The following is a 26,580-nucleotide window of genomic DNA, read 5'->3' on the forward strand; positions in this document are numbered from 1 at the left end:
AGCCACTGGCACACAGCCCAGAGCCACTCCTCGTGCACCTGCCTGGCATAACAAGAAACATTGAAAGCATACATCGTGAAATCTATGTATGGGAGTCTCAAGCAAAGATACCCTAAGAAAAAATAACTGACCATTTTCCAAAATTATTTTTGTACATCTACTTAATAATCAAAGCCAAGATTTCTGAAGTGGCAAAAATGTTCCTGCACTAAGACGAGTTAAAACATGCTTAAATTTTTCAAAATTTTCTTCACTTACATAAATTACACCCAGCAATATCAGCCTCAAGCCTGTCCCACCTGAGTTTTGAGTACTGGAAGCTGTATTCTGTGGAAAGATAAACACAAATTTTCATTTTTTCACTTTCCAGACTGCTCTTCTTTTCAGACAGCAATACTTTCACTACTAAAATTAACAAGCAATAACCACTAAAACTGTAAATAGAGAAAAGGGAATAGATTGTGAATGAAGGGGAAATCAGAAAATCATGAACAGAGAGAAAAATCTCAGGCCTAGGTTATGCTGTTTCCCTACTTTTTTTTTTTTTTTGTTGTTGTTATTGTTATGTTGCATACCTTCTGTTTCTTTTGTTGAAAAAGTGTGGAGGGGAAGCTCACACCCAAGATGATAAATGCCTTTGTTCATACACCTGAGAAACAAAGCTACAATGATACCTTTCTACAGCTGTTTTCCCAATTACTTCTGGCTACACTGAAATACAAATGTGAATAACCCTTCTTGTGGTAAGCCACAGAAAGAAATAGTGACGTACAAAAAAGCAGAGAAGCTAATTAATATAATGAAATAAGGGTATTTTCCATCCAATTACCTGCTCCAATGAACACAGAAAAAAAAGGTTAAATAATCTGAAAAGTCCAGGGATTTTGTGAGGATTTTTGCATTTTCTATTAAGCTCTAAAGCTGGTGTCCACAACAGTCTCATTACATTAGTAGTTTTAAGTGTGTAAGCAAAAATATACCATGTTCACTGTCCAGCTTAACATTTTGTAGGCTTAACATAAGGAAAATTTGACCACAGTCATTACCTTTTCATGTCCACAACTGCCACAACTATTTTGGTTCTCCAAGTACTTTACCATCTTTGAAATTGCAAGAAAGGTTGTCCCTCCTCCCCTTTTGGATAGACTACATGACAGCCCTTCGTACACTGTAGCAGCTGCTGAAGAAAAATGCTTTTCTATTAAGTCAGGAATGTCACTACTTGGTCATGAGACAGCAGACAGACCTTCATCATTTTTGCAAAAGTTATCTCCAGGGAAAACCATCAGCATGTTTCATTTCCACACTATCAACTCACTCTTATCACAGACCATCATTCTTCTAAGACAGGCATTTGAATAATACTTCAGATTTGACAATGGCTGACAAAAACATGAACATTAAAAAGAAACATGAAATTAAACACAGTGCCTACTAATAAAGCACTAAATGTCAGTTAAAGAAAAAAGAGAAAAGAAAAAACAGACCAGTATTTCATTAACACTAATTACAATACAGAGTCAGAAAGTAGGAAACCTATTTTTATATAAATTCCTGAGAAACTATACAGAGAAACAGTTTGAAGAGGTACAGCCAGTGAAAGAACACTGTACCAAAACCAGTGATAAGTGTTATTTACTAAACATAAGCAGAGGCAGGTTCTTAGACACTGCAAGGAATGGCAATTTACATCCTCACCCACAGGCATTAGTAATTCCTGCCACAGACAACCAGCAAAAATGCATTTTTTCCCTTCTCCAAAGTAATATGTAGTAACTTCTTTTAAACCAAGTTAATTTAAAATGGTATGGAACAACAGAAGTAAATAGAATCATATTCAAGATGTTAAAGAGTTTATTTTAGGAATGTGGACAAAAATAACACAAACATCTTCAATACTGTACATTTGTTTAACACATAATAAACAGCAAGGGAGGTGATTTAAAGTGTACAGGATAAACAGGAACATACAATTAGACTGGGGGGACAGAAGAGCTTCTTGCTTGTCACATCATATTGGTAAGCAACTGAGAGTGCTCAAGGAAACACCTCTACGAAAAGTAAGACAGGAAATAAATCACATTATGAAAATATCAAAAGAACAATAAAAGGTTAAAAAAAAATACTGCCTTCTTATTGTACTGGCTCTGGCAGGGACTGAGGTAAATTTCTTCACAGCAGCCCTTAAGGTGCTGCTTTGCTTTGGATTTGTGGCAGGAATAGTGCTGGTAACACACCAGTGCTTTGGCTTTTGCTGAGCATTGCTGGCACAGCATCAAGGTTTCGTTTTTCCCCCACTCTGCTTGCTCCAGCAACTAGGCCAGGGGGGTGCAAGAAGCTGGGAGAGGACACAGTTGGCCAAAACTGACCCAAACTGACCCTATTCCAGGCTCACCAAGAAAACTGGAGGGGAGGCTGGGCAGAGGTCTGCTTCTGGCAGGTGGCAACTGCCTTTGCAGAATTTGTTCCCTCTACCCTCCTTTCCTTCACTTACTGTGCCTTTATCTCAACCCTTTGCTGTTCCCATTCTCTCCTGCATACCCCCAAGGGAGGAAGGAAGCAGCTGGGCAGTGCTTAAGCTGCTGGCCAGGGTCAGCCCTGGTAAACTGCAGAATCTGGGCAACTTTATACTATTTTTTTCAATATACATTAAGTTTGCAGAAGAAAGTGCTCACACAGACTGATGTTTCTTAAATTTAGGAACACTTAACGATGTTTGTTTCAAAATCAACCTTCCTCCAATTTTGTTAACTGTATTCGAAGTACATATTAACATTCCCACAACTGAATTTAATTATTCAAAGACAAATATACTCTCTCTGTCAACCCCTACACATTATACTCTTGGAAGATGCTTTTCCAGGCAAAAAAAACTCCACCCACAAGAATGTGCACGATGTATTTTTCATCATCTATTTCTGCTATGTGGAGCTGTGCTTCCATGTTGCTTTGTTATATATATGTATAAAAAAAATCTCTATTTAGGAACATGAGAACAGCTGCTTTAAGTAGCAGTTAAGACTGAACTCAAAATCACACTATTTTGACTATTAACCATCTAAGTCAAGTAATAAAATATAGCTTTTAAGAAGAGGAAGGATAAACAAACTTCAATTAACATTTCAACAACAAAAAACATTTATGGAAAATTAATTCCATACATGTAGGAGATAGAAACATGTTATTTCAGAAAGTCTTTAGTTGCTTCTAGTTTTACAACCCTGAAAAAATCAGAAGTGAAAGAGCACAAAGGGCTAATGAAAAACAAACTGCCTTCCTGGATTCTGGAGTTACAGCTCTTGTGGAAGGTGCTCATCTTTATTCATTCTCAAATCTGCTGTAAGGGTTATCAGAATCCTGGAGAAGACCTGTAAAACAAAATGGGACTGCAGTTATTTTCTTTTTACAGAAAAACTCTTGAGTTACTGACTTCACTGCTATTGGTACTGCATGTAACAAATCCAGAAGGCAATTCTTGTAATAGTTGGTCTATTACCCATACAGTCAAGTATTATAATAAATTGGAAGTGTTCTTAAGCACTCTTATTTCTCAGACAATAATCATTAATAAGTTTTTCATGATTTAGCAGTAAGAGAACATTTTTCTATGAAAAATTATTACGGAAAAAATATTTCTCATCTGTGAGGTATACCCCAAAAATGCACTTGTGAGAGTCAAGTTGACAAAAATCTAAGTATAGAGATGTCTCAAGAAGAACAGACTCTGAGTGGCCAGTCTATAAATGCAAGCGACTATAAGATCATCATCCTTTTAAAATGTAAGATGTTGCTACTTTAACTTAGTTCTACTTCAATTATACCCAACCATCTGTCACATTCAGCCACTTACAGCTTTACTGCAACAGGACAATAATCTCTAAGAAAAAATGAAGATCACTTCTTATGTGCACTAAAACCTCCAGGGACCATAACGAGAGCATCAGTTAATCCAAGTTACAGTATGTTTCCCTCACAAACATTCTTAATGACTTTATACTAGAATAATGTCACAGAAAGCACTGCAAAGCCATCCAATTACGCTGAGTGCCTGGATATGCAAAGCATCCTCTGTATAGGTTAGCTGAGCAATCGCTGCTCCACACAGAAATTATTTCAGAGACTTTAAACCACACTTTAAACCTGGGGAAGGCAGAAGACTGAAAATAAAGCAGTCCTGTAAGAGTCCAGAGGCTGACCTTATGCTGAGAAAGGACACGACACTACTGCTATCCTTTCTGCCAAGACTTTTATATTGATGTCTGACAAGGACTCTTCTGTAGCTCATTTGCCTAGGTGTTGAGACAGAGGACAGTGCAGCCGAGCAACTCCAAATCACAAATGTTCAGATTCACAATAATGAAAAAGAAAATATTTCTAGTCACTGCCAAACCTTGTAAGAATTCAGTCCTTTTCACACCATACCTCTTTCCACATGTACCTGCACACAGATATTGAACATTCACAGTTTTATCTGGAAGTCAAAACCTAATGGTGCTGTAGGCAGACTACACTATTGCCTACCTTGTGTAGCTGGTGAGCTTCATTTGAACTGCTGGGTTATTTTAAGATGCCAGTCAAGCAGCACAACTGCTCAGGGCTGATTACTGTACCAGTTACTGCAACTAACTACCTGATAGGGAACAGTAAATATTTGGAATAAATAATAAATATGAAAAGTCCTATAATCACTCAAATAAACAAGATGACAAGAAGCCAACTTGCAAAATCTTAATATCAAAACTATCCCTCATACATATGACCCTTACTTGTCCAAAAAGTAAGCCAGTAACATTTATAAAGCTTCAGCCAGGTAACATGGCATATAGTCTATTTACCTGGTGTAGTACCTTGTATCAGAGGTACTATCCATTTCTATAATTGTTTTTGGAAAAGAAAAAAAATTAAGCATTTGTTTAACAAGAATATATTTAGATGATATAATTGCCAAAAATAAGCTACAATATTTTCAGATTTTGAAATGTTTGTATTTTTAAACTTCTAGAAAGTGGTTACTTCTCAGATTTTAATATTACCCATCACGGATTTTAAGAAGCAGTTGTGATGTCCACTATGTCTATTCTAGCTGTCAAGTAAACTAATACACAATAAAAAATCCTCTCTTATCTTTGGCCTGCCATTCAACCTTCAGTGCCTCCAGGTAATATTTCTGCATTAATTTAACCCCAACCCAAAGAGAGAAGAAACATTTACTTGACTCCCAGATCGCCACCACTCCCACCCTTCCTCCAGACTTGTTAATACTTTGGCAGTTAGGATATATGGCTCCTAATATATTTGGTTACCTGAAACACAACTGAGTAGTCCAATTAAAAAAAAATGCAGTACTCCTGTATTTCACCCCTTAACACAAAACACATTTACACAACATTTAACAAAAATCAGCATCAATACTAGAAATTACCACTATTATTACAATTGCCATTGCATAAACTCCCTGCACTCATTAAGTTCCATTTACAAATAAACGCACCTAACTTCAAAAAGCTTTCCACAAAGTGGCAAGAGGGGGTACCATATTCCCTGACAAAATGAACATAGCCTGTAGACTTTTCTCTGTAGAGCCTGGCAAGTGCTTATTATATTTTTTGATATTTTATTCAGGACACATAGTCAACACTTCATAGGTCTGAAAGTAGCACAGTAAAACACAAGATACTGCTCTTTACAGCTTAAACAGCTGAAACCCAATGGAAAAGATTTTCTACATCCAGTAGTGCCAATTTCAAATTAACCAGAGGACTGTGTAAGAGTTCTGATAAACCTTTCCTACACCATTCTGAGGAGTGAATATACTTTCCTCTTTCCCAAAACACTCAGCTAAAAGCCATTTTAGAAAACTAATCCTCATATTTCAAGTGAATGTGCCATTTTTACTCCTCACTGCATATGCCATTCCCAGGAGTACTTGCTTTAATTTCACTGAATTATGTTTAGGAATGAACAGATCTAATCAACACCCATCAGGCATTAGTATGCCTAACTAAAAGTACTCTCACCTGTTTCATCACAGAATACTGAAACTAAATAGGCTTTAAGAACTATGGGTCAATACAGTGTGAATATTATTGGCTCTGACTTCAGAAATTGATCTCCCAGGAAAAAGGGACTCCAAAAGAAATGGCAAGCCCTCCTTCCAAATGAGGATAAGCAGGGGTTACAATACCTGATACACTTAGCTTTCAGCATTGCTCTCAAGCCTGCATCCAGCATTTAAATTTCTTTTATCCTCACCATTTTAAGTACATCATAAGATTACTTTAAGTAAGAGGAGCAAGACAGCAGCTCATCACTTGCACCAGCTCTTACTGAAGAAGTATCAGGCTCCAGTAAGTGGACAAAAACTATATGGAGAGACATACAAAAAAAGGGGCACAACAAAAAACTTCAGCCAGCTGCCACTGCTGCCCTCCCAGTGGCACTCCGAGGAGCTGGCAGCTCATGCTAAGGGGGCAGCACATCCGGTTCAGCTGAAGCTCTCGTGCTGCCTGGAACCAGACAGTTGTCTCTCAGCTGCTTCCTGTCTGACATGAGAGTCACTACCCAAGTTGTCATTTACCCTCAGGGGTTCAGAGAAACCAGATGTTTGCATCTTCAGGAGCCTTGTTTGCAATCAAGTCCATTACATGTTACTGGTGAACTTGAATATTGGCACACAGGTCACTTACAAGTTCCTACTTCTATTTACCCTCATTTTCAGGTTAGTATTTGACCTACTTAGCAGTATCTACAAAACACTCAAAAATTTGAAAGATACAGTAGTCAAGTATCTTTCATTAGTTTATAGGAAACAATGAATCATCTTAGTAAATATTAAATGGCAAAGCAATGGGCAAAAGAAATTCATACCTCCTTCCAGCATATTCACTTATATTGTATACTAACTATGCATGTTCCCAGTCATTGAAATCTGACTCTCATCACATATCAATGCTGCCCAAAACCAGAATTAACAAGCAAAATACATACAAGAGACTGTGTGTAGTTGAAAACAAAAAAATCAACCTAGTTTACTGCATGTCTTCACCCCTTACTGAACTCTTCCTCTTTATTTCTAGCCCCCCCTAGTAACAACGGTATTCTTAACAAACAAACAAACTAAATAGCTTTGAGTGTTTGGCAATGCAAGATTCTCCCGTCTTGCATTCAGAACACTAAAGAAGGTAAAAGCAAAGTATCTACCTTGAACAGAAGAAACATTTACTCTCAAAAAATACTGAATATAAAAACCAATGTCTTACATAAAATGAACAAGAGAGGATTACATATCATTAAAATACCTAATCAAAACCTTTGCAGACCTAAAGCAATGAAGTGATAATCATTTTGCAAGAATTAAAAGAAAAAAATCCTTCCACTAATACTTGGCAAAATCCTCAAATAAATAATAAGGCAGCTTCTCACTACTGCTATACTGAACACACAATAGAAGCAAATGCAGCAGAATTAAATTGTAGTTCCTTTGTGTACTACACAAGCTGCAAAGTACTCTGAATTCTACTTTAAATTTTTCCTAAGAGTCAACATATAATTTGTGTAATCATATTGCATTCATATCTATGAGCAAACGAAAAATACTATCAAATTGTGCAACAAAGAAACAATTGAAAGTGCGTACTCCTGGTTGCTAAAGCTCTCTATTGCTTCCAATGCTCCCAAAGGATTGTGGCTAGAGTGACACCTGCAGTGCATTATAAATGTGTAATTACCATTTAAATGGGGTATGGAAAGCTGGGGATGAAATGGGAAAAGGCATTCCTTTATAAGCCAACCAAATACTGAAATTTTGGGCATCATCATCTTTATCTACAGTCAGGTTAACAAAGTCATTGTCATTCTGCCACTCATCCATGCCTACTTAACTGAGAATCCTCTCTGCTGTGTGTAAGAGTGCAAAATAATCTAATGCCTCCATAATTATTTGCAGCAATTTTTATTAGATTATGCTTAATATGCTAACATCTGTATTCTGTAGACAGTAAAGAATGTGGACAGAAGATCCAAGTCTCACCGAATTATTTTGACCACCATTTGTCTGTGTATTATCAAAATGCAACCCTTACATTCAACAGCAATTATATTTTTGGATTTCAAAATTTATACATATTGTGTATTTCATTTTTTTCTCAGCTACATACATCCTTTAAGGATGTGTTAATTATGTTATGTGAGAGTTAAACTTTTCTTTAAAACAAATATTAACCATGAGATTCCAGGCCTCAAATTGATATATCTGATAATATAACTTAATCTTGTTTAGGCAATACAGCAAATCTGTCAATAAACTTTATATGGAAGTTTGCTATTAAAATGTAAGTTTATAGTCGAATTGCAATCTTGTGCAGGTAAGCTGCATTGCAAAACATTAAGTGCAGGAAGGAGTGAGTAGGTCTGACTTCTTACAAGAAGGAACACCTTCCATTCCACAATGAATGTATGAACTTGCTTCTCATTTATTCATTGATAGTGGAGTCAAAATGACACTAGCTCTCCTGTGAGTGTGCACAGTATAGCTACAAGCAATACTTGATTTATTGAGTTTGATGTCTGTATTCCAGAGGCATTGCATTATAGTTTTAAATTTCAGGGAACTTAAGTACTCCAACAAGATCCAGCAAAGCTCTCCACAAAGTTCTGAAAGTTAAGCACTGAACCAACAATTGTCGACAATTGTCTTCAGTAAAAAGCAGAGACAAGTGAACTGGTTTCACAAGTAGAACATAACTGAATGCAGCTTTCACATCACTGAACCCCAGTGCAGGGCTCTGATACAGGAACTGCGATTCTGCACCCAGCACTGCATCTAGGCTGCATCCAGGAGATGCAAAAGTCCATCTGCACTGAGTGCTGCAAATTATTGTGGGGACAAAACCATTGCCCTAAGTTCTTCACCAGATCTTTCCCAATGATTCAGTCCTGCTGAGATTGACTGTGAGGTCTCTTCTAAGGAGAAAAAAAAAAATCACAAAAACTCTATGTTGTTTTACATTGTACTTGGATTTTGTTTGCTTTTTTCACATCTGGACTAATGTTGTCAACCACTCAAACAACTCTTGAAACCTAACTGTGGTTGAAATACAGGGTTAATTATACTGTAAAATACCACAGAACAACTTCCCCGACTGATGTTTAACAAAAATTACTTCCAGTTTCTACAACATTCTTTCTTCAGTAGCTCAAGATTCACAGTGTAGTTTTCCTCCATTACAGCACAGGATCATTCTTTTACAAACGCTCTCCAGGCAGAGAATTCCCTACAGAGTTTGTCTGTATCACTTCTGCATCAGGCAAAGTGCAGGCTGCAGATTCATGAAGGCATTCCTAGACTCTGCCAATCAGTTTAACAAGAGAATGAAAATTAACAGCTTTGACTGATTGTTCAGACCCCTAGAAACACCTTCTCTGACATTAGTGCAATTTGCATAATAAAAAATGCAGCAGAGTTTTAGCAGATCTGTCTCTGAATACACAGTACTATTAACCCTAAGAACAAATCAAATGAAAAGTGCAAGCACTGACAAGCCTACATAATAAGAGCCTCCTAAACAACACAGCAGGTCCTACAGTCTTGTGATATTCTTCTACAACTGGACAACAGCTCCACTTAAAAAGCAAAAAAAAAATTATCCCCACATTAGGTTGCATCCTCCACTCTTCTTTTTCAAGCTTGATTTAAAAAGCTTGCTCCCTGCTAGTCAGTCACTCCTCCTTCAATAGCCATGACTCCAGCAGCGAAGTTCAAGTATGCTGATTTATCACATTCAGTAACAAACAAAAAAGTCCCCAAACTCAGTCTTCTTACTTTGGAATGGACAGAATAAACCACTTATTTTAATCAACATATTTAAGTGCCCATCCAAGCACACTGACTTCTTGCCCAGCTGGACAGTTAGTGCAGGAAGAGAATAGAAGTGTAAGCGTGCTAAAATCAGGTGTCAGAAGACAGGCATCAGCAGAAAACTGGGCTTGGTTACTCCTGCCGCTCATAAAGCAGCTTATTTCTGCTGTAAATTATAACAATCATTAGGGAAAAGGAATCAACTTAGGCATAGTATCAAAACAAGATGACACATACCATACTTCTTACGTATTTCATCATGCTTCAGTTTTCTTTCATGTTTCCTACAAGAAATAAAGGCATCAGAAGAACATTCAGACTCTTTTGAGCTGTAAGCAAACTATAATTACATCCAAAAAGGACATCAGCATTTTTTACAGTAGCATCAGTAATCACATTATAATTAAAAAAAAAAAAAAAAAAATCACACTTATAAGCTACATATATATTATCTTTGTATTTACACTTCATCTGTAAGTATTTACATACACTGTGTCTATAAGACTTACCATAAATTCTTACTAACGGATAGTGCGAACATAAGATGTACGACAATAAATACTTTTCTATATAAAAGTAAAGCATCCACATATATGCACACATTCACAATGAGGTGTTCATCCATACATAAGAAAAAAGGCACTACACTACACTGGAACACTCCTTAATGCTTTCCAGCAGGGAGCATAATTGTAAAATTTAGCTCTGCACAGAACAGACTTTGGAATACTAATTTAATATAATAATTCTAAAAGGATAAAAAGGTGTACTACTACTTTGCTTAAGATGTACAGCTAGTGTAAGTGAAAACTACTGCTTTCTAAAATCCAGCATGGCATCCATGCAGAGAATAAATTAAAATATTGTGCTACATATAAATTGGTTTTTATGTTGTCTGACCACTAAGACAATTTTAAGGCTGTACCTAGTATTGCCAAACTTAAATTATTCACATAAACCAAGTGTCTGATGAGTCGATTTCTCCTTCCCCTTTGCAAAAGTGAAGGGGGGAAATTAAAGATGTTTAAATGGAAAAAATTATTGGAAATTTGTTTTGTTTAAATGGAAAAAATACCTTTTCTCAGATAGTTTTCCTATATTACAAAGGAAGGATCAATTTTGCTTATTTTAAAAAACAAACATAAAAGCTCCTATACAACTGCTTCATGAGTATGAGCCAGGATCTATATACCTTAAGGAACAGACATAGTTTTAGACAAAAAAAGTTCCTCTAACCAAAATTTAAAAAAAAAAAAAAAAAAAGTAAAAATACACCCTTTGCTACCCCCTGTCCAAATTCAACCCACTTAGACAAGTTGTGACTTCTGCTGGATTCCAATTTGTACATATTCAGCAGAAATCTGTTAAGCACTGACAGCTTAATCCACCAAAGATCCCATCTGCCCTATACATATTCCTCCAAACAATTCCTACTGCTAATCAGATCCTGTGTGTCCTCAGAAGCAATTATCCTGCTTCCTACAGAGCTGAGGGTTGAAGTGGCCTTTTCCAGCAACTGCAGTTCTGGAAAAGCATGCAGATAAAGCATGATGAGAAAAATCAAACAAGACAGACAGACTCAAAACCTTCCACTGCTGATTCCCAGAGATACCCATGTCCCTTACATCCCTCTGCATTATTAAGCCGAGGCAGCATAGTAAACAAAGCAACCTGGCCAAAATGCAGTAACATAAGCTGGAGAGTCAGGGTAATGAAATTCATGTAGAAGAACAAATTCAGGATTGAGATATTGAAGAGAACAGAAAAAAGAGGAGACAAATTTACCTATTGAACGTAACCTGACAACATGATTTCTGCCTTCTGTGGTACATGAGAAGACAATATGATATGGGGCAAGGTATCTCAGGAAGAGAACAGAGAAATTCTGCTTAAAGCAGCCTTCTCCAACATAAAGCTAAATCCTTCTACTCTATAGTTTTCATGTGAGCTAAAACCAGGTTTATTACTGGTGGTAATGGCATTTCTTCCTTCTTCTGCATATCCTGTTTGAAGACTCATTGCTGCAGGAAATTGAAACCTCAGTACTTCAGCAGCCAGTGTGAATCAGCTCGGAATTCAGAAGGGACCTGCTTAAGAAGGGGATGGTGCAAAATCAAGCCGTGTAGGCTTTAAACCTCAGAAAGGCTTTAGGATACTTCCCTAGGCTATTCAAAACAAACCAAAAAACATCTAATTAACTTTGAAGGGTAAAACCATTAATATCAGCGAAACATACAAACTCTGACAGGCAGCCACGACGGCATCACTTCACCCACGACTAAATCCTTGCTCAGTAAATAAGGTGTAGGTACACATCAACCCAGAGGAACCAGACAAAGTTCTGAACAGGCAGTCCCTGCTCAGCCACCCAGAGTTACTGTACCACCCACATCTCACATGATGATCAGCTCAAGTCACTTCAATCTTCTGAGTTGGTTCTGTTTCTTAACACTACTGCTATTACTCCATCTTATACATGCTAAAGTCTTGGCTTCTCATGCAAGTTGTCCCCACTCCCATAGGCTGAGGAAGTATTTTTCTCAATACTAACAATTCACATAATAATTTTCCATACTCGGTTCTTCACAAATAAACTGCCATCCTTTCTTTCCCTGGCCTCTCTCCTTGTTCTCCCTTACTATCAATTTATACTTGGCACTAGATCTTATTGCTTAGCATTTGTTTACAAACTTCTAAAATAAATAATGATTTATAAATTATATAAAGCTAAACTATACATATACCATGTATTTGAAGCTGTAAATAATTGAGTGTATAGAAAAAGACTCACTACTCAATGCCATACATAAGAATTATTTTTCACGTTAGAGATGATGAAGTCAAATAAAGGACTGCAGCTATGCAATAAGATACTTGTTTTAAGTCAAAAACTGAACTTCAGACATCATTCCCTTCATGCCACTACTAGAAGTGCAAACTCAAACCATCACCAGTGATTTTCAACCCTCTCACTAAACTGACAGCTGCTTTCAGCCTTGTGTAGATAAGCAGACAGCCAACATAATAACCCTTACTTTTCATTTTAACAGGCATCTTCCAAAGACACACAAAAGTATCATAATTAACTGAATTTTAATGCAAACAAGTATTAAACTTAAAAAGCAGACTTTTACATTTTCCAAAAGACAGAAATACTAGGTGCTGCAATCATCTTAAATCTTCAGCTACAAATAGTTCCACGGAACACTATGGAACCTGGGCCTCCTTGCTTTGTTTTTACCATTCACTAATGGAATCATGAAATGAAGCTCAGGCTAGTCCTGTTCTCCTTCCATTGCCAACTGATATGAACCATATATGAGCTGATATGAGCTGTATTTGCAGTAGCTGCATCCCACAGAAAAAACAAAGAACATGTAGACAAGAAAAAAACAAAACCAGATAGACACAAGGTCAATGCTGTGCCTATTTTCCTCCCATACTTATCTGAACATCTATTCAGCTATTTTCATAAACGATGTGAAAACTTCACAGCAGAAAGGAAGTACAAGAAACTACTTTCCTCTGCAGGTTGCTTGTCAAAAATGGGTTGTTGAGAATATTAATTTGTTCTACAGCCTGCTAGTAGCAATTCATTCTCCAAAGGTCTTAGAGGAAGGAAGCAGTGGGTAGGGTGAGGTGCTCTAGGTGCTGGCAGTGGCTTACTCCTTGTGTTTTCCCATGACCCCCAGCACACACACAATTGGTATGCGTGTTCAGAACATGGAAACACCCCAGGGCTGCTGCTAAGCTCTCTCCTGCAATTAAAGCACTTTCTGTTTCACAGACACACTCCTGAGACAAGCTGGGAAAGAGGAATGCTGCTTTAAATAAGGCTGCAGGAATCACTCTGGCAGAGCAGCCTGCTCCCAGTGATGCTTGTTCCTAGGCTAAATTCAAGAACGGAGCTGATATTAGCTTTAGGCTGCTAATTGCCTGGTGCAACACCACTTGCTTGGTGTGTGCACAGCACACCTTACACTCCACACGCATCAAACTTCCTACAGATGAACTGTACCAAGAATTTAAAGCTGATACACAAATCACAGTGGAAAGGTTACTGAACACAATCATCCTGTTATGCACACAGTCAGAAGTCTTTATAACAAACACAGGTAAGTGCTGTCTTAACTGAACAAAGTAGCATAATTAAGGATGCTACATTTCACCACAAGGCACATGGTTTCGGCATACAAAAAACTGTTGATATTCCTCATTGGATCCCTCCTCTAAAAAGAAACAAAAGCACTACAGGGGAACATCACGTTCATACTAGGGCCTACTGTGCTCTGACTAGTTATAACTGGATTAACAAGTAGAGAATTCCCCTTTTTTCTGATCCATTGCAAATATTCAACATAACTTATCAGAGAAACCATGTGTGAGCATACTTCCTGAATTGGATACCCATTTCTTACCCTTTCATGCACATTCAAGTCTGACACATTCAGCTCACAAATTCAGATGTTTATGAAAACAAATTTGCACCTGTTCTCTTCTTGGATAACGTTTGTCATTACCTCACAATGATGCACAGAGCACTCATGGTACCTGCCACAATGAGCATCAACTTGCCTGCTCTCTGTTGATTTACAGCAATACAGCTGCTAATCAGGTTCATCAATCTCATAATAAATGTTTTGTAAAAACCTGACACTGTCATGCCTAACATCACAATGCCTCTTTGTTTAGCACTCCACATATTTCTTAGAAAGGCAGAATACTCCTATATCATCAGGAAGTGTATAGCTATATATCAAGCTGTCAAGACTTACCTCTGAAGAGACTGTAGCCTTCGTTCCTCTCTCTTTCTAGCTAGCTGCTCCTCTTCTTCCTCTAGTCTGCTAGAAAAATGAAGGAAGGAAAGCATAAGAGCAGGAAAAAGCAACTTTATTGCTAAGCTATCACTATTTACTACTTCATAGCCAGGTAAAATTTCACCGCTGATTAAGTTTAATTTACAAGTTTGTGTAATTATCCTTTCACATTTTATAATACCCAAATGCTGTACTCATTGCAGTAATATGCTCTTCAGCCTCCAGAGAACTGTTTACAGCTTCTTAGGAAGAAGATGCAGACTGTTCCAGAAGCAGGACTCCTAACTGCCCTTTTCCCCATGTGTCACACCCCATTTAACAGTCACTGTTCTGTATGTGCACAGTTAAGTCCATTGTTGTCCTTTGGAAGATGATTGATGGTTCACAAGCCTTTGATGCCAGAACAATTTATCTTTCCAACAACCATTACTATCCAATCTCAAGCTGCCCCCAGGAAATGAGTCTGTTCTGGAATGAGCAAGGATTTACCTGAGCATCAGCTGTGTGATTCTGGGAAATGCTGAACCTACACAGTACATCTGAGCTGTGCTTGTGCAGGTATGCTCTACTGAATTCTCTGCTGCACTTTAGCTTTGTGTCCTGCCTTGGAGAAAGCTCACTTTCACATAACCATTAGACAGACTGTGTAATCCTTGTAGGACTCTAAAGCAAATGTCAAACAATTCTCCTATTAGTTCTTCCCTGACAGAATTTATGATGATTCTTCAGGACTAGTAAATGAACAACTGCCATGCTTGCCCAAGTGCTAATCATCTTCCAAAAGTGGATACATTTCTGAAGAGGTCTGAAATGAATATTTACAATATTAATACACCCAAGCAGTATTACCACTCATCTGCAGCCACCAAGATCCAAGTTAAGCAAGAGTGACATCCAGTGGTTAATTACAGCATGTCAAATGCTTTAATACACAAAATTCAGACAGATTCAGCTTTGGAAATATGAACTCAATTCCTTCATGTGCTCAAACAGTCCATATATCTCTCTCAATATTTTAGTTATTTCAATACAAGCCAGTACTTAAGAATCCATGCAATGCTTCAGAAACAAATTTTTTAGTTCCAGCTTTTTCCACCTAAAGAATAAGAAAAAATCTTGGGGGAGCAGGAAACACACACAACAGGTCACTTTTATTTGAAAACAGTGTTAGACTCTTTTTGAAAACTAATCAATTCTCTACATCAGCATTTCCAGCATAATTAGAAGCTCCCATTCTAGGGCACCCTTCTGTAAAACTGCTTTACTGAAGACCCCATGTCTTACAACTATGCAATAATTTTCACAATTGGTGTTACAAAATACGAAAGCATCAAATAAAATAAAATGTTGATGCATGATTCAGAAAATAAATTTCCTCCCTGTAATTAAACAGTATTAAGTATCTTCTGATTTCTGGATACTTGGAACGAATTGTTCTTCCAAATTCAGAAAGTTTGAGATTATACAAATAAAATCATGGTTGATAATGGAAGTTCATGAGAGTCTATTTAGTAGAGTTTCACAAATAATAGCTGTTCATGGGACTGTCACAAGTACAAGGAACCTGACTCTAAGAAGTCAAAAAACACAGGATAAAAATAAAAACTGTGCACCAATATTCCTAGAATTCCTGTGGTAGGATGGACACAGATGAGCCAACTACATTATTAATGTGGGTGTTAATGCACTTAAGTATTCTCTGTGCTCAAGGAAAACGAAAGTTCAGGCTTCTCAAACACTTAAACATCACAGCTTAAGAATTCCCTAAAGAAACACTGATACTTCTGCAAAACAAGGTTACACCTCAGAGGTCAGATGATACATCTAAAAAAGAATCAGTTAAACAGATCTAGTACTACATTTCCACAACCCTTCCTTCCTCCTATTCAAAAAAACCCCAGTTTCTTTTGTGGAAAATGAGTCCCCAAAATTAAGGAAGAAGAGAGCAAAATGATGAGAACCAGTGGGCTTAAAGCCAATAATGTACCAGGCTTCAGTGTAATAACACATTCTGACTTCTCCTGAAATAAGCTGGACCTCAGATTGACAAGACCTTTAAATCCTCTAAGGGTCACAAGATTAAGCTTGACACCTTTGGAGTCTTGGCATAAGATGACTCTCAACTAACCCTCTATTTTTAGAATTAGATGTTACAGTACTGATTGACAACTTAGCTACTAAAACTGAAGTCCAACACAAATATCTCTTTTCACAGGATTCAAGCTCTCTTTGCTGACATGTCAGCTGCACGGGCCTACTCAGTTGTTCTGCAGAGGATGCTGCCAGATCTTATGTAAGATCTAAACCTATTCTTTACATCTTCAGGGCTTATCAGCACAGGGCTAAAGAGTATTCATTTTTGCATTAGGGCAGATTTGGTATACCAACCTACCAATAGAACAGGTGCACGCTTCTTCCTCAGAAAAGAAAGAAATTACTGAGATGTTATTTACAATTATCTTTACATTTCTTTAAAGCCACAGATGTGCCACATTTCTCTGGCTTTAGGATCAGCACTAAACAATGTACAGTTACATGAGATCTTTTAAGAAAGCCAAAACCAAATCTCAAACAGGAACAATGAGTCAAAGGTATTTAAAAAAGTATAAGAACCATTTCTGACGAAGAAATAAGGTCCCCATTTTATTCATATAAGAAGTACCAAAAGACAAAAAGAACAGAGGTAGCTGAAACTACACTGTACAGAAAGCTTTAAAACTTGAGTGATAAAGGGAAGCATGTTGTGCTGTCCCACTTCACACCACAGTACTGACGTACCTATTTTAACTACTCATCAACTACTTCCCTCCTTTTAGGAATATTAGCTATGCAGAGAAGCCAGTTAAAAAAAAAATACAAGTTCTCCAAGATCTCAAGAAGATTTAATTTTTGCAGTACTACTTTCCTTGAAAGTAAGTAAACTATACTTAGTATCTTAGAGCAAAGAAGTATTATCTTACATGTAAGTATCTTTTTGAATTGGCAAAGACAGCTAACCCCTTATATACTGACTGCTGACAAATCCTAGAGCAACTCTGAAAGATGGATATCAAGTGCCATATAGGACATTGCTGCTCAGTTACTTTCTACTCACCTGGTCCCTTTTTGCTGTACCACGAGCTTGCCTTGAAAGAAATTATTTACATCACTATCACAAGAAGCAAGTCTTTACTTGGTCATTGAAAGATTTCATGTCCAATGTTAATAAGACAGTGTAAAATGTAGAAGTGTAAAGCAACAGCTTGCCTGAAGTCAGACACATCAGTGCTGTTACCAGTAGAAAAATCACTTCAGTCATTCCAGCATCATTTCCACTGTCACACTACTTGTCACTAAATATCTCCTATTTTGTTGTCTTTCTCAAACAAATAAAGCAAAGTGACCAAAACTACTTCCAGATGAAAATATTCTTAGTATACTGGAGAGTAAAAACTGTAGGTAGATAGGGAAGACCAGGACCCAGTGTTAGTAAAGAAAACAAATGCACGTGTTTACCTCCTGGAACGCCTTCTGCAGTAACAGCAGTAACAGCAACAGACTGTTATGGACACCAGAATGAGTCCAGCTACCACAGCCATAGCAATAATTAAAGCCTCAAAGTTTACTGAAAAACATGAATATATTCAACTTGTTAAGACTCCATCAGTAACATTTATCTTTCAGATAACTCTTCCCTTCCTTCCCACACATTTTTTCATCCCTATATACAAAACATGATTCTGTTGAACTACCCCAGATAAATGCAGTATACCACATTAAAACTTTGCTATTATGCATAAACTACACTGAACAGACATTAAGTAAAACCACATTTCTCATTCTGTTAATTCCCTACAAGTTACAAACAAATATACTTCATCCCATAAAGCAAAACTTTTTCAAAAAATTTGTTTCAAACAAAATTTAATTTTTTTCAAAAGTATACTACTTAACTATTGAAGGGAAGGAAATGACTGTCAGTTTTCAGTCTACACTCCTGGCAACAGTACCTATTTCATCTGCTTACTATTCATGGAAACACCCAACACAATTAAGCTACTTTGTATTACACTGTTCTTCACTCTGGTTAATAATCTGTCAACATATGTAATTCATATAAAATTGTAACTGGAAGACAGTAATTTGTTTTTGACTTTGAAAGCTGCACTATTCACCTTCACTTTCAGCAATGGTGAAAAACATTCATCTCTTAATTTTATTTGCTTAAAGAAAAAAAAAACATCACAAGCACCTTCACAAGTTAATTAATTTTCCTGTTGTGTTTGTAGGGGACAATCTCAATAAGAACATATAACCCCATTACATGTTGCTGCTTGTAATTTGTAAGAAACCTATTAAGGAAATGCATATTTGATGGTGTTTTTGTTGTGTTGGTTTGGGGGTTTTTTTTCTACTTTTTTTTTTTTTTTTGGCTGAGAATGTGCTCTATTATGAAGTTTTCATTCTGAGTTTAAACTACAGTCAACCTAGAAACACAAATGGCACACAAGATAGAAGCCATTTCCATAGCAGCAGTAAACTGTCAAGACCACCCTTAGTATCAGTAGAAAAGGACGTGTTTCTCTACCTGGTGTGTTTGAGAGTGTTAACTTACTTCATAGCAGCTCATTTGATGCTGGGTTTTGGATTTCTGGCTCAAACATGCTGGTAACACAAATGTTTCAATTGTTGCTGAACAGGCTTGAAGAGCACCAAAAGATTTTCCCACCTCCCCCCTGCCCTCTGCTCCCCCCAGTGAGTAGGGCTGGACACAGGCAAGAGAGTGAGAGAGGTCAGGAGGGGATGCAGACAGAACACTTGACCCAAACCGGCCACCAGATGTCATGGTCAGCAAAAAAATCTGAGGTAAAGGACAGGTAAGTAGAGGGCAGAACTGGCTTCCAAGGGGAAAGTCAATTCCAGTGGGAACTTATTGTCTAGGGACTGGCTGAGCATGTCTGCTTGTGAGGGGTGCTAAAAAAATTGCATTTTTTCCTCTCCCTCCTTTTTCTTCCCTTTTAAAACTGCCTTATCTCAAGCAAGGAAGTTTTCTGCTCTTGTTCCTTTTTCTTCCTCCATCCCACTGGGGCCATGGGAGAGAGGGAGGAAGCAAGCAGCTGTGTGAGTGCTCAGATACCGGCAGGAGTCAACCCTCCACCCTTTCAGAAAGTGTCTGCTAAACATTTCACAATAAAAGCCTTTACTACAACACTGCCCAGTTTCTTAAAAGTGAGCTTTATCACTGAAATGATACTCCTATCATACCTAAAAAACTCCAACAAAAGTTTAAGCACAAATGCCTGTTCCCAGAAAACAAAGCACAAAGCCCCTCTCTAAGAAAATAGAATTGATAAAGTTCACCTGTACTTTTCATCTAGTCATTCTGCAGCAGGCATTAAGTGGTAGTGTTCAGAAACTTGCATGTTCCACTTTAACAGCAATCTTCTACTTCTGCTACCCTAATTTAGACTACTGCAAAATCTCTCTGCCCTAAGCATGGTAACTTTCTTTAGGCAACACCGTCACTGACAGTTCACCCCAACTTGCTTTTGTCCTTTAGCCCCGTGGTGTCCATGCACAAACAGACAGAAAGCAGCAAGTCCTGGCTCTGCTGGACTGAAGCTGTACCTTCGTTTCACACAAGAAGCTTTCTAACACTTTAGGTGTTCTCTGTTCCAGTCTAGTCTGAATCTAGATCTGTACACACATTATTACAAAAACACCTCCAAATATTTCACCCTGACAACAGCACATGCTCAGTCGTGTATTTTGTAGTAAAACATGCACAGCAAATGGAAACTGAAGAACAATTACACCATGCAGGATGACAACCTACAGTGGCACCACGCATGTTCTTTTTAAACCTTATCTACATTGCCTTTGGTACCCAACAATTACACTGTTATTTCAGTTGTTTAAGCAAAAATAACATTCAAGAATTTCTGTGTGACTCTATTCCTGTGGTATTGGCTCACTGCTGCCATTGTAATATAAGAGAACTGTGGATCTAGACAAATCATCCAACACTTGCAGAAATTTTAAAGAAAATAAAAATGTTTTAAAGCCATCGCATCACCATACCTAAACTGAATGGGGCTATGGCTCCAAATCATAACCACTGCCTCCTCACCCTGCGCCTCCAAATAAATTATCACGAAACAGCTCTAGCAAGCTTACTTTAATCATAAATAATTCTCTACAGCAAAAGTAAAATTAGTACCTACTCCAGCAAACTCCCCATCGAGCATTTGAGAGAGAACACAATGAAGATGGTGGAAAAATACTTCTTACAGGGTAATCAATACACGTGTTGTTGGTGTAACACCAAAGGCACTGTGCAAAAGAAACAAGAAAAAACCCAAATTATATATCTTCAAAAACAGTTAACAATTTAGTGCACCACTCCAAATACAGATTTCACTCCAGATACAGATGTGAATGTAATGCTGGAGAAATGGAAGTGCTTTGTCTGCTAAAGCCTACAGAAGTCCTCATACAATTTCTCAGCAAAACCTAAATTGAATGGTGAATAAGAACATTTTGTACTTACAAGTAACTAGCCTGAAAATATTTAGGAACACATTGAGGCACTCTGCATACTTGAGGGTAAAATGGCTTTGGGTTTAAACTTACTGGAATTAACAAATACAAAAATCAGACTGCCGACTGTTCAGAATTTTAAAACATCTCATATCTTTAAGGAATAAAATCACACCTATAATATTACTTCAGCCTTGCATTTGATTATCAACAGAAAGAAAATAGTAAAGAACCCTTATAAGTCTACAGGAGCTTTGCTGCAAGGTAATGAAAGATATAGTCTCATCCAGTCAGAGTTGCAAAGTAGCCTGTGTACCTCAATTGCACATGCTCACATATCTGGATATTTTTAAAATTTCACGTTTTTATGTGCATTATAGATAAAATTCCAGCACAACATTTCTGCTTCTGAAGTCATCTCTAAGCATCAAGCTTAGGTTTTGGTTTTCATCTGTTAAAATAAATACTTATTCAGAAGTCATTTACTACACAACTCAAACAATGAAATAGTTTTGAATAACAGCAGTAGGAATCTTTGACAGGATTATGTTTTTTTAGGATTCATTATAAAAAGAGTTTAGCCAGGAACTATGCTTTATCTAACAGTACTATCAAGAACATCTCTGTCATACATCCTTAATTACATAAAGCCTGTTATCTTGCTCTTAATGGATTACAAAATGTTAAATACAAAGGAAACCATTTGTAACAGATGCTGCTTTCTTGAAAAGTTTGGCTACAAGAAGAATATATTTTGTAGTTGGTAGACTGTACAATTTAAACATACCCATAAGGACACATCAACAAAAAAAATACTAAGAAAAGAGAATTCACTTGGCAAAAACTGTGCCCTTTTAATTACTATGCTAGATGAGAATATGATTTTTTTGGTTCAAATATTTAATAAAAATAAACAATTCAAAAATAACAACTAATAGGGGGCATAATAAAGGTCACTGTTAAGACTCTGAACATAATGTTGACTCTGTTTTGAGTAGGAAGCTGGATTAGGTGGCTCACATGAGGTCTCTTCTAATCTGAATGACTGTGCACTGGTGGTGCCAACTGGGGGCCCAGAAAGGCCAGCTGTATCCCTCTGATGGAGACTCTGCATCTAACTACTGCAAACATGTCCAACCCAAAAGGCAATACCTGACACAGCTCCTGGCTGGAGCAGGGGCTGAAGCACAAGAAAATATTTCAACTGACTCATTCTCCATGATAAAAGAATCTGACAATCATCAATACAACTCAATTAATATTTTTCCCTTAAAGATAAAATATGCATAAGACAAGAAGGTAAGTTCAGATATTTCTCAATCTTCCCTGGTGAAAAGGTTTTCCAGTAATGGAAACTTACATGCAATTTTAAGATTCCTGAAATGTTTCTTTTCAGTGACATCTGAACTTTGAATTTGAAATAATCTCTCCCTTCTGCTCTGCATTGACTAAGGCCTTCGGCATGCTTAACAATATCCTTATTGTAGAGCCAAAGAAGTTTTCAGCAAAGAAGAGAGAAACAAATTCTAACATTTAAACGTCTGCCTTACTGCAATCTCACTGGAAATACGCTTTGCTACCAACAGTGGCTTAGCCTGGCAGTCTTCAGCACACAGTCAGTGGAGGGACCGGCACACTCTGCCTCAGTTACAGACACTACTTGGGGCATCTTTAGAGAAAGGCACTTCCAGTTTATTTGCATTAATTTCCTAGCACAACACAAGAAAAGCAAGGCATTGTAACTGCCTAAGACTGAGTTTATTAGAAGGAGATTTAACAAAGTGCTACCCTCAAAATGAGGATGAGTCTGAGGCAGCAGCAAGATCGACTTGCTCAGCTGAGCTATAAAAGCCCTGAGCACACACTGACACTGGAAGCCTGGATTCGGTCTGTCCTCTCCAGACAAAGCACAGAAACACCCTGAGTGACCAAACCATGGAGCAACCCTGGCAAAGTGAAAGCACACTAGCATCACATGTGACAGATGGGAAGCCACACATCAGTTGATTCTATCACTTAAATAAGAAGCAAACAGCCTAAGAAAGCCTAACAGTTTGATTTCACATTAAGTTGAAATTCCTATCAATCTGAAATGATGTTAAAAACCTTACCGAAACATTTTTTAGACATTCTTCACAGGACTTCTGGGAAAATGCTGAACATGCTAAAAAACAAACAAAACCAAAATACACAGAGATTATATATTTATTTTTATTCCATAAGGTCAAGCATTTATCATAATATTTAACCTTTTTTTTCCTAATCCTAGATGCAAGCAATAATTTTGACAGAAGTAATGAAATCTCAGTAATTCCATTCCAGGAGAACTGCAGCAAACAGAGATAAAAAACATGTAGGTTTAACCTCAGACACAGGAGAACAATTTAAGCTTACCTTTACCCTCAGTTTGCTTTCTTTAAGGACAACACAGAAGGTGTAACCCAAGAGTCTCCGGGTATCTCTGCTGAAATTCTAGAACTTACACACTTCAATTTAGGGAACATTCCAAATTGTGCAGCTTTGGAAGCTTTGCAAGAGCTGACCCTTGCTTAGGACTTATCCCCTTCCACAGGCATTAACTTTTTCTCCCAGAAAAAGTTTTTAAAAGATAAAGCTCTCCAATTTACATGATTTTAAATAACAATAAAAAACACTTCCAAACATAGGACACAAAGTTAATATGCAAGAGTTCAATAAGAACTTTAACAGAAGCTTGACAAGCCAAGGACTGCATTTTCTCTGAATTAAAAAAAAATACATACTGGTATTCACATTTACTTTTTTTAGAAGTGCCCCATGTTGATCATCTTAAAAGCAGTCTTTTTTTATCCATAACTCAGATATAATTTGTTGCCCACAGGACCATGTACATGCCATAGTCTTGACCTAGATGAACTATTTGAAAGATGAGGGGGAATCTCCTTTCCTAGTCTGAACCTGGATTTTTATTCTAGAAATTGTTTTTCCTATGGTATTTTTTTATACCAGTTAATGAAACAAGGCTGTTCTTATTTCACTATATCACAAATACAAGGGGAAAAGATTTCCAAATGGAGCATTAGTCACAACAAGTTGTCAATTTGAGGTAGAGTTACTTGCTTGTGAAACAACTATCTATTTCAATGTTTTCTTTTCATAATTAACTATTACATATTTCTGATACTAATTCTTAACATTAAATGCATTTTATGTATCAGTATATTTGTCTTTAATTTATATATGCGGTTGGAAAACCCCCTTACCAGTTTATCCGGTAACAACTAAATTGCTACAGGTACCAATTAAAAGCCTAAGGCCCATATACCAATTAATTTAAAAAAAACAACATGAGAAGCAGGTTCAGAAACTGTTCTCAGTTTATACTCAAAGATTTTCCAACAGGAGTTTTCAACATGGAGTACCACCACGCTTAGTCATTTTTCATTACTTTTCCAATGTGAGATTTTAAACACCCAAACATGCTTTCTCAACATGAATTAGTAAGGCTGACTTGCTCCAAGTTAGCTGTCTCAAAAAGCTGGAAGTTCCCTTTTCAAGTATAAACCCTTCAGTAAAGGAAATTAAACACTTGCAGCTGGGACGTAGACACACCTATCAAGGTGCACTTGAGATACCCACATTTGATGCCAGCCAACCTGACACACACCTTTGCGGTCACATCTGTTGGTGGCAACTAAATCAGAGGCGGAGCTTCACCAGCTGCCTGCCAAAAGCAGCGAAGAGGTAAATGATTCCAACAGGAAAGGAAGGAACGAGCACCTCCGTCAGCTTCTCCTGAGCCACATTCCTCACCATCATCCAGGGCTGAACAAACCCTGGCGACTGTGTACGCTAGGATAACCCTGCTTGAGCAAGGGAGGTTGGACCAGGAGACCACTGTGGTCCCTTCTAATCTGCCCCATCCTGCGATTCTGTGACTGCTGTCTCCGTGCCACGGTCCGGACACCCCACGGCCCGGCAGGCGGGCAAACCCCAGCGCTATCAGCGCGTCCTTCGGCCGGGAGCGGGCTGTTCCCGCTCGGCCCGCGGGAGCAGCCCGCTCCGCGCCGGGACAGCACCACGGCAAGCCCCGCGCTCTCCCCAGCTCTCCTGATGGCGCTCCGGGCGCCGCTGGGCCCTTGCAGGCCTCGGAGCGAGCCCGAGCCCGTGTCCGCCGCCGCGCCCCTCTGCCCGGCGCAGGCCGAGCGCGGGCCCGGCCCGGCCCGCCCGGGAAGGCCGCAGGGCCGCACCGCGGGACGGACGGCAGGCAAAGGGAGCGACGCCGCGCAGCCCGCCCCTCCTTACCCTGAGCCGGCGGAACCGTGGTGGGGATCTCCAGCCCCACCACGGCGCGGCCCCACAGCAGCGCCAGGCCCGGCAGCCACAGCGGCCACCGCCGCGCCGACTCCATGGCCGGGACGGCACCGCACAGAACCCGCTGGCTCCGGGCTCCAGGACCCGGCCCCGCGCAGCCGCCGCCAGCCCCGGGGCGGAGCGGGCTCGGGCGGGGGTGCGGCCCTGCCGGAGCGGGCGGGGCATGGGCCGGGCCGCGCTTTCCTTACTTGAGGGGCGTGGGGTGAGAGGCCGGGCTGTGGATGTCGCTTATCCGCAGTCGCTGAGGGCGAAGTCTGACGTACGCAGGGCCTTTTCCTCTCCATGCTTCCTTTGATGTGACACCCTTTTGCCTGTGAGGGCAAGGATCCTGTGCCCTGCCTCCTGGTTTCGTTCCTTGGTGAGGATCCCCAGCAGGCTGCCAGAGCCAACGGAGACAACAAATGTTATGAATAAAAAGATACCTATTTTTATTTAAGGTTACAGAGAAAAAAAAACGGTGGGACCAGTTGCTGTTAAATTAGCTTAATTGTAAAGAGTTCTTTAATTGCCCGTTAACGGTTGGTGATTTAGCCATTGTCCTCCCAATGCTTGCCCCGGAGCTACACCTGGACACCGCAGCCCAGGAGAATAGGAGTGGCCTGGGACCAAGTACGCAAATGAGAAATGCACCGCGCCAAAATTTTCCCGTTTTCCTAGAAAACCCCTAAAAACAACGAGCCAACACAGAATTGGGGGACCCTAGGTGATGTCTAAGGATGGGCGTGAAGTCCAGTGCCTGCTTGGATCCTTTTTGCTTCACACCCTGACCTCAAGAAATGTTCACTAAGGAAGGGACCCGGAGCGTTGGACTGAAAAGCAGGAATTTGCCAATCTCCCGTGAGGACGCAGTCCCCAGCTCTGCCTGCAGACCAGCGGACAGAGCTGCATCATCACCCTCCTGCTCCGTGCCACTCTTGGGGACAGCGGCGGCGTGGGCGCGACCCGTCGATTTCTCCCCACCTGAGCTGAATCTCTTTAATAAAGGCATTGAAAATTGGGGACAGCGGCGGCGTGGGCGCGACCCGTCGATTTCTC

The 26,580-nt window shown here is 38.9% G+C and overlaps 1 protein-coding gene across 2 annotated transcripts; it reads right to left on the bottom strand.

The window, feature by feature from the left end:
* Window positions 1–1,836: 1,836 nt before the first annotated feature.
* On the bottom strand, window positions 1,837–25,666 carry LOC121338108 (pituitary tumor-transforming gene 1 protein-interacting protein-like). 2 transcript variants are annotated; one of them, XM_041408750.1, is made up of 7 exons: window positions 25,477–25,666; window positions 23,304–23,356; window positions 20,877–20,985; window positions 18,169–18,277; window positions 14,632–14,700; window positions 10,094–10,140; window positions 1,837–3,368 (listed from the first exon to the last, which is right to left on the bottom strand). In XM_041408750.1, the coding sequence occupies exons 1-7, from the start codon at window positions 25,580–25,582 to the stop codon at window positions 3,319–3,321; spliced, it is 543 nt and encodes a 180-aa protein (XP_041264684.1). In that variant the 5' UTR covers window positions 25,583–25,666; the 3' UTR covers window positions 1,837–3,318. The 2 variants fall into 2 exon arrangements, with proteins under 2 accessions (XP_041264684.1, XP_041264683.1); XM_041408749.1 differs by having other exon boundaries at window positions 14,632–14,697; window positions 25,477–25,657.
* Window positions 25,667–26,580: the final 914 nt, after the last annotated feature.

Source organism: Onychostruthus taczanowskii, unplaced genomic scaffold, assembly GCF_017590055.1.
Source record: "Onychostruthus taczanowskii isolate IOZ18803 unplaced genomic scaffold, ASM1759005v1 scaffold3, whole genome shotgun sequence".
In the NCBI taxonomy this organism is placed as follows: domain Eukaryota; kingdom Metazoa; phylum Chordata; class Aves; order Passeriformes; family Passeridae; genus Onychostruthus; species Onychostruthus taczanowskii.